Source organism: Hoplias malabaricus, chromosome 3 (assembly GCF_029633855.1).
Source record: "Hoplias malabaricus isolate fHopMal1 chromosome 3, fHopMal1.hap1, whole genome shotgun sequence".
Lineage (NCBI taxonomy): Eukaryota > Metazoa > Chordata > Actinopteri > Characiformes > Erythrinidae > Hoplias > Hoplias malabaricus.
This window is the reverse complement of record NC_089802.1, coordinates 43,905,246-43,914,579: the sequence shown is the minus strand read 5'-3', so window position 1 is coordinate 43,914,579 and position 9,334 is coordinate 43,905,246. Positions and strand designations below refer to the sequence as shown.

At 39.9% G+C, this 9,334-nt stretch overlaps 1 protein-coding gene across 1 annotated transcript; it reads left to right on the top strand.

Moving 5' to 3' along the window:
* The first annotated feature begins 452 nt into the window (after positions 1-452).
* csrp1b (cysteine and glycine-rich protein 1b) lies at positions 453-5,515 on the top strand. Its single transcript, XM_066665869.1, has 6 exons — positions 453-528; positions 1,498-1,607; positions 3,440-3,608; positions 4,138-4,267; positions 4,757-4,850; positions 5,135-5,515. Exons 2-6 carry the CDS (start codon positions 1,499-1,501, stop codon positions 5,209-5,211), a joined length of 579 nt encoding a protein of 192 aa, XP_066521966.1. The 5' UTR covers positions 453-528; position 1,498; the 3' UTR covers positions 5,212-5,515.
* Positions 5,516-9,334: the final 3,819 nt, after the last annotated feature.

The window sequence follows — 9,334 nt, the reverse complement described above, 5'->3', positions numbered from 1 at the left end:
TGGAATTCCTCTTCATTCGTGGTGGAATTTTGGGTGCTGTCTTGAAAAATGGTGGTTGCCATAAAAAGGATGCGTTTCATTATGGCTGTGAAATCTAAAAATAAATGAGGAAAATTTGCACGGAATAAGAGTTCGGTGAATCAGCACATTAATTACATTTAAAGCTAAATAATATTATTTTATAAAAATTTTCAGCTTACATTATGCTTTCACTGAAGTTAATGTAAAATATGTCTGCAATTGAAACTGTGGAAATAGCTGTGGAAAAAAAAAGAGCATAGTTGTGTTTAACCGGGCTGTGAAAGGAACCAGATGAAAGTCAGGAATGACAGAAATCTGCGTCATTACAGGGAGTTGGCCTTCTCTCCCTCCCTGCTCTGTTTTCATTATCCCGCCCTCTCTTTCTCTCTCTCCTTCTCCCTCGCTCTCACATCCTTTTTGCCTGATATTAGTGGGAGCTCCTCTCAGCTGGTCACAACAATCCCTGAGCTGCATCCATCCAGAGCTCTATCAACACAACAAATTCAGGTAAGTGATACTCACACTTCTCAAATTCCACCATTCAAATGCCTGACTGTGATCAACAGGTCCACCAGTGTGCTGCAATGACTGGACGGAGACTACAGAAAGGTTTCAGCCATAGACAATCTTATGTGTTATGTGAAAAAATTATGAGAGGACGACACACACAAATAAGAGAGAACACTGTGCTGTTTTGCTGCATAATGCTATCACAGCTGAGACTGAATTTATGGAAGTTGTGTAATGCTGTCGTCACCAAAGGGAAAAAAATACACAAATAAACCCTAACATAGAGTATGAAACTCCCTTTCCTGTATAATCAGAATGGCCACTGCCTCTTAAAGCATGATACCATCTACTCTCCTGAGATACAGCTCCAGTTTTAAAGGAATAGTACAGCAATTTTCAAACTTATCCCTGCACTTGCTGCATCAGTAATATATGGGTGATTACTGACAGTAAGTTTTTTTGTGCTTTGAAAGAAGAACTGTGAACCACTGTCCATCCAATAATTCTACTGAAATCAAGGGTATAACAGGAAATGTGTTCCCCTTTGCTGCAGTTAACAGTTTCTACCGCTCAGACGTTTGATGCTGGAACATTTCTGTAAGAAATTCATGGAATCCAGATATGAGCATTTGTGAGGTCAGGTACTTATGCTGGACGAATAGTTTGTGATCACAAACGCCACTCTAACTCATCCCAAGTTTGCCTAGAGCTATAGTAAGTGCCCTATGATTTGATGAGGTTTGAATAAACTATTTGAATAATTTTTCAGAAACAGAACAACATATCATTATTTTTCATTGTTATTGATTTTTACAAATGGAACAGATAAAAAGTAGATGGAACTTTTTTCTTTTAAATAACTCTAACATTCAAATCAACTGTTCGATAACTGTGCATCAAAATCTGCACTGTGTTTACGGATGAGGCTGTGGTGGTGTTGGTGGTTGTGTGTTTGTGTGTGTTCAGGATGCCACTTGGAGGGGGAAACAGGTGTGGCTGCTGCCAGAAGACTGTGTACTTTGCAGAGGAAGTCCAGTGTGAGGGGAAGTATTTCCACAAGTCCTGCTTTCTCTGCAGTAAGTCACCAGTAAACAGCTTTTTCTCCCCCAATGCTTCCATAGAGAGGCTTTAGTGTTCTTTAATTTTCAGGGCTGCTTCTGTGTTTATCATCAATTTCTAAAACTTTAACTGCAGTAGTAGCAATATGAGTATGTCCTGAGTGAGAGTGGGCATTCCTTGGCTTCCTCCTGGCAGCATGTGTGGAAGGAAAGCATCTAAATTTCTCCAGCCTTTACAAGCATGCCCATATTAGGAGGTCAGAAAATGAACGTCATTGTGGCTGGGTCTACCTTATATGGGACTCCAGTGCGTGCCTAACCCTAACACTCGAGCCAAGAGATGACAGAATACAAGTGTGCATCTGTATAAATACGTAGTACCAATGTGTCAGTGATAAACGTCTGCTGCTGAATTTGGAGGAAGACATTATTAAAGGGCCAGTATCATACAGTACTTGTATTTTTTAACCTTGAGCTCCAAGCATATTTTTTTATGTTCCAGAATATTTTCCAAATCACTTCTTTAATTCACTTAAATTTAAAGTTCTGTTACTGTTTCCTTAAATCTGTTCTACACTGATATTTTATCTACACTCATTGTCCATAAGCTGCATTGACCATACTTTTTTTCTATCCTCATTTCACCCTGCTCTATAATCTTCTAGACCCCCAGAGGATCACCACAGAGCAGGTATGATTTAGGTGGTGGGTCATTCTCAGATATGCAGTGACACTTACATGGTGGTGGTGTGTTACTGTGGGTTGTGCTGGTACGAATGGATCAGACACAGTAGTGCTGTTGGAGTTTTTAAAATCCAGTGTCACTGCTGGACTGTAGGAAGTATCCAGTGACCACTGTTTAAAGATTATAGCAGTGGGGGTGAGGGGGTGGATGCAGGAAAGCAAATGAATGAGGCATGTTTGAGCACTGCCCCCATAACTGGCTCTTATCTACAAAAGGGAGCCACTGAAGAAGATTTGGGAACCACTGAACTAGAGGATGATTAACACAAACTGCAGCAACAGATGAGCAACTGCCTCTGACTTTACATCTACAACATGTCGGGTGTGTCTAACAGCATGACAGCGAGAGGACTGGGTCTGATCCACTCGTACAAGTGCAACACATGCTAACACACCACCACCACCACATCAGTGTCACTGCAGCACGGAGAATGGTCCACCGCCCAAATTATACCTGCTCTGTGGTGGTCCTGTGTAGGTCCTAAACATTAAACAACAAGGTGAAATGGTGCTAAGGATATATCCAGAGCAGTAGCTTACACTAGTAGCTTAACTAGTAGTAGTGGCTTACAGACTGAGAAAATGGACTATTAGAGAATGCAAGTTTTTATTTGGTCTGGCAAATCTTTCATTAAGCCTAAATATTGCCCTTTTAATACTGGGGCTTTAAAATGGGTTTTACCAACATGTAATTTCACTTAAATGTCTTAAAGATGAGAGAAAAAAAAAAGAATGACACTGTACATAGGCCTAATATTAGACATGGCATAAATATTCATTGGCACATCTATCTCTACACAAACATCAGTCAAGTCCAAAAAATGACATGTGGGTTTGGAGTACAACACTTTCAGAGTCTAAAAAATCCTGAGAAATCCTAAAGAATCCTGAGAAAAACCAACTCAGAGGAAGCTATGAGTAATTCTACTTACTTCATGACTGAACACTCTGTAAACACCCTGTAAATTCTGTGTAGATTTCCACCATCAGAACAGCATGTGCCCCTTTTTCAAGCCGTGTGTTTTTAAAAACTGCAGATAAATACCTTAAAAGGCTCAGCAGGCTGTAACTCAGCAGTGGAATGTTTCCTCCTCGTTTCCTCACAGTGGTGTGCAAAAAGAACTTGGACAGCACCACAGTGGCCGTACACGTGGACGAGATCTACTGCAAGTCCTGCTATGGCAAGAAATATGGTCCAAAAGGCTACGGTTTTGGAGGTGGGGCAGGGACCTTGAGCATGGACACGGGAGAAGCACTGGGAATCAAACCAGTGGAGTAAGTGGAGGGTCATTATGCTGTTTGGAAACTATAATACATGATGACGTTTTTCACTTGATGCCAGAGAAAATGAACGAATGGAAAAAGAAAATACTGAAAGACAAGAATAAGAAGGCAGAATAACTTCATAACTATGTATTTACCTCAGTCCTAGAGTTAATACGTGTCCCAGGAATGTTCATCAGCCTAGATATGTGGTTGGTTATATTTTAGTTTTGTTTGGCTCCTGAAGTATGGTTATTTTTCTGCTCTGGAGTTATGTAGCTATTGTGTCTAGAAAAGCGTACACCTAGCAAAACGAATCAAGAACCAAGAATATGGATTCTCAAACAGTGATTATCAAACTGTGGAGCACTGCCTGAGTAATAACCCCAGATATTGTGGTTTAATTTAAGCAATAAAAAAAAATTACCAGATTTAATTCACAAAACTATCTGAGGCTTAGATGATAAAAAATAAGCACTGTTTTCTGAAGCAATATATTTTGAAATTGATATTCAATTTTAAAAAAAATTTTCACACACAGGCAAGCACCACATCATCCTACCAACAACCCAAATGCCTCCAAGTTTGCTCAGAAGTTTGGCAGTTCCGATGTGTGCCCTCGCTGTGAAAAATCGGTATATGCAGCAGAAAAAGTGGTGGGAGCTGGTAACGTAAGTGAACACCTTCCCATTAACTCCTCCAGGCATTGTCTCCAACATTAGAGGTTTAACAGCTGGGATATCATTCATTCATTCAATGTCTGTAACCACTTATCCAGTTCAGGGTCACAGTGGGTCTGGAGCCTACCTGGAATCAGTGGGCACAAGGCAGGAACACACTCTGTACAAGGCGGCAGTCCTTCGCAGGGCGACACACACTCACACACAGACACCTGTGGACAGTTTTGAGTAGACAATCCACATACCAACTTGTGTTTTTGGACTCTTCATAGACAGTCTTCACAGATAGTCACCTGGAGTGGGGCCTAGAGCTGCGTGACAGCGACACGGCACGTTACACCACGGTGCCGCAGAGTCAGGATGTCAGAAAAAGCTATAAAGGCATTTGACAAAGGATGTTCAAGCCTTGGAAGAGTTTTAAAAAATAGCATTAATACATGTTTTGTGTGTGTGTGTGTGTGTGTGGGTGTGTACTTGTAGTCATGGCATAAGAGCTGCTTCAGGTGCGCTAAGTGTGGGAAGAGCCTGGAGTCCACCACTGTAGCTGATAAAGATGGTGAAGTCTACTGCAAAGGTCAGGAATCCTTTTAGTTACACATTCGTTTTACCAGTGAACCCTTAAACAGCCAAAGAACAACACACTAACAATGTAACGCAATACTGGCATCACTTCATTAAATAACTAATATTGAATTCAATTTTATGGTAACTTTGGTACATTTCTATCACTGTAAATGTAGACACAGCAAAAATAACAGCCTCTATTTTCAAATTCATTTTAAAAAGAGAAATGAACAAAAAACAAAAAAAAAATAAATGTTGTAATAACTTTCTGATCATTTTGCTTTTGATCCACAGGCTGCTATGCTAAGAACTTTGGACCGAAGGGATTTGGATTTGGCCAGGGAGCAGGAGCTCTAGCCCATGCCCAGTAGAGCAGATGACCCAAGAAGTCTTAAAAACCCTGTCCTGCTTCACTTATCGAAGTCCAAAATGCACACGTTTTAACACACACAAAAGTGCTTTTACATGTTTAGCTTTAAAACAAGCTTTTTACATGAACCCGGTCCCAGAAGCAGCATGGCAACACTTTCCGAGTTGCATTTATCAGCTTTACAACCGGTTTTGTGCTTTTTGTTTTATCACTCTGGGATTTCACTTTTTCTTTTGATGGATTCATTTTTGCTACAAGAAAAAGCTAATTTATTAGAAAATAATAATAAACAAAACATTGCTTTTCCCCCACTGAAGCGAGTGATTTATTGTTTGAAACCGTGTTTAAAACAGTGATCAGTTTCCTATACACTGCACTGAGCTGGCTTTTCAACAACCTGATAAATGAAAGACAAAGACCTTGTGAAAGACAAAATCATTTTTAAATATGACAGAACACTCCTCTTAATTTGCTAGGGCTAGCAGCCAGATAAACATTGTGCTTGTAGCTCTTCCAAGGAGATGACTAGTTTTTTATTTCTGACATCATTAAGAGATCAAAAGGCAGCAAGTGTTATGAAGGAACAAAGGGCAGTTATCTGTCCGAGCCAGTCACAGCCCGGTCAGCGTTGTGTTGACATGGAGACAGAGGCACACAGGGGTGCATAATATTGACAATACTGCATTCATAAGTGTAAAATACTAAAAATGCATTGGTGACATGTTTAAAGGCCTTGATTTTATGAATACACTAGTACATCAAAACATATGGAACTGTGACCGGTCTAGAACACAGCACACAGTAAGAGGCCTTGTTTGCATATTGGATCCTTCTGCAGTGTCAGTATATCAAAGGCTGATATTGCCATAATGATTAACAAAAGATATATGGTGTTTGCAGCACATTGTGCTAAGCTATGATGATCCTGGATCAGTGGCTTGTGGATAAATGCAGGCCCAAAGTGATTAGTCAATGTCAATGTGAGATCAGTCAATGAGAACTCAGAATGCATTTGTCTTATCTACAGAGTACAGCACGCTATCAGAGAAAGGCTCTGAACAAGCTGAGCATTGGATCACAATGATAAGTGAGAGTAATTAAATATTCTCAGTTAATATTTGTCCAGCCCACGAAGTAGCGAGAAACCAGAGGTAGGGCAAGTGTCCCTATGTTTAGATGGAAGTCCAAATTTTAGACAGTCGGTGAACATATCTGAATCATGCAACAATTTATATACTATACTATAAACAATATATCATATAGGGCGGCACGGTGGCGCAGCAGGTAGTGTCACACAGCTCCAGGGGCCTGGAGGTTGTGGGTTCGATTCCCGCACCCGATTCCCGGGTGACTGTCTGTGAGGAGTTTGGTGTGTTCTCCCTGTGTCCGTGTGGGTTTCCTCCAGGTGCTCCGGTTTCCTCTCACTGTCCAAAAACACACGTTGGTAAGTGGATTGGCAACTCAAAAAAAAAAAAAGTGACTGTAGGTGTGAGTGAATGTGAGTGTGTGTGTTGCCCTGTGAAGGACTGGCGCCCCCTCCAGGGTGTATTCCCACCTTGCGCCCAATGATTCCAGGTAGGCTCTGGACCCACCGCGACCCTGAACTGGAAAAGCGCTTACAGATAATGAATGAATGAATATATTATATATTCTAGCACATACTATCAAAACACTATGCTGTAAAAACCAGTAGTTATTTAATAAATGACATATTGTACAGCACATAACTTAATTAAATGGCACTCATTATGCTGTATTTGTAATAAAACACACACTTGTTCTTTAAGAAAATATCCACCTTGAAATGGTCATTGTTCTTTGCAGTAACAAAATGCATCCAGAGAACAATATACTGTTGTCATATTCCACACTCATATTCCAACGACATCATAACGTTGGGCTTTCTCTGATCAGGGACAGGAAATAACGAAGTAAAAAGGTCATTTCTGTATTTAAGCACATTATAAACAACAAAGACGACCAATTCAACAAAAACTGGCCACCAGAGGGAGCCACATGAAACTTTTCTTCTGAGATTCAGTGCTGGTGTTCCGTCTTTTGCATGAACATAAAGTTAGCACGGAGCAAGTTAATCATTGACACCATTCATCTGCTGTAAAGTAAAAGCATACAGTGCCAGCCCTTTGTAGTGTGCATAAAAGGACCACGCTCAGCATTCATCCTGTTCCTTGTAAACAGTCATTAATTAGCAGAAGGGCATTGGAATAACTTGACCTGGCTGAATGCTGAGATCGCTCGGGCAATGAGCTCAGGCTAAAAATAAAGGAAGTTTATAGTTTGGAAACAGTGAGACAACAAAGCAGTGGCATGTTCATGACACAAGGCTGGACAGAGAGAGAGTTAGCTGGCTAGTTCAGTAAGCCATCCAGAGGTCACAGAGCCCAGGATGTTAATCCTAGATCCATATATAAAAGTGACATAAAAGGTCTGGAGGCCTGCAGTCTACAGCACAACGAGGAATGCCTATGTCATATGTAATAGGAAATATCCTACCTATGTATACTTATTACAAATATAGTAGGTTTGTGGGAAATGACAGGAAATTGCAGTAAATTTAAGCTGCACTCATACAACTAAGGGTCTTCCTTCAGCAAATTCCTTTAGTAAAGGTGTGTCCAGTTTTTTCTTCGTGTTACTGTATTTAAATGAAAACTAATAAAACACACACACACACATGTTGAAAATTTGGATCTGAGGTCAGCTGTAAGGGGTTTCATATGATTTGTTTTTTAAAACCTCTTCTATAGTTGCACAGTACTGTGTGTGTATATATATATATATATGTTTTAGGCACCTATTTTTTTTAGTACAAATTCTGTTATAGATATTTATTTTATAAATTCTTCATTATTGAGTCAGTACAGAAATATTTTAGATTTACTTTACCAATAATAATAACAATGTTACAGAAAAAAGAATAATTTTATGTCTGTAAAGAAAGCAACTTATTCAAAGAAGTTCAATAATAATTCATTCATTCATTCATTATCTGTAACCCCTTATCCAGTTCAGGGTCGCGGTGGGTCCAGAGCCTACCTGGAATCATTGGGCGCAAGGTGGGAATACACCCTGGAGGGGGCGCCAGTCCTTCACAGGGCAACACACACACTCACATTCACTCACACACTCACACCTACGGACACTTTTAAGTTGCCAATCCACCTACCAACGTGTGTTTTTGGACTGTGGGAGGAAACCGGAGCTCAATAATAATAATAATAATAATAATAATAATAATAATAATAATAAACATAATGAAGGCTTCTGAGTTTTTGCATGAACAAAAGTGTGACAGTTCAACTTCTTAAAAGAACTGTGGCAGATTCTCCAAGACACTCAGTAAAACTGCCCTCTAATTTCTTTACAAAACTGTATAAACTAATATTTAAGGGGAAAAAAAGTTTGTCACATATAATACGGACTTTCACTCATTTATTAATTTTTACTGCACATTGTTGTCTTTTTCTTTAAAGTAATAAAGAATTAAATGCATTTTGAGGTATATAAGTATAAATATATATATATATAAACATACACACAGAAACATAGCCACTCAAATCTACCGTCTCACAGTCCCCTTGGGTATCATTTAAATGTCTGTGACATGCTTTGTTCAAAATACCACTAGGAACACGCAACATTCTTTCTTACAACCCTGTTCAGATCAAAAATATCCATCCAACAGTGTCCTGTGAGAGGCTAGAGGACGACCAAACTGACACAAACTGTGCAGCAACAAATGAGCTACCATCTCTCACTTTACATCTACAAGCTGGACCGAGGAGGTAGGTGTGTCTAACAGGTAGTGGACAGTGGACAGTGATTGTGCACTGTTTTTAAAAATTCCAGAAGCACTTCTGTGTCTGATCCACTTGTACAAGTGCAACACATACAAACACATCATCACAACATCAGAGTCACTGCAGCACTGAGAATGATCCTCCACCCAAATTATACCAGCCCAGCTAGTCCTGTCGGGGCACTGACCTTTGAAGAGCTGAGTGATTTGTGGTTAGCAAAATATGCTAATCACAGATGGACTGCAGAACTACAAAATGGAGCTGGTCAATTAGACAATGTGTGTAGAAGCAAGGAGGTCGTTT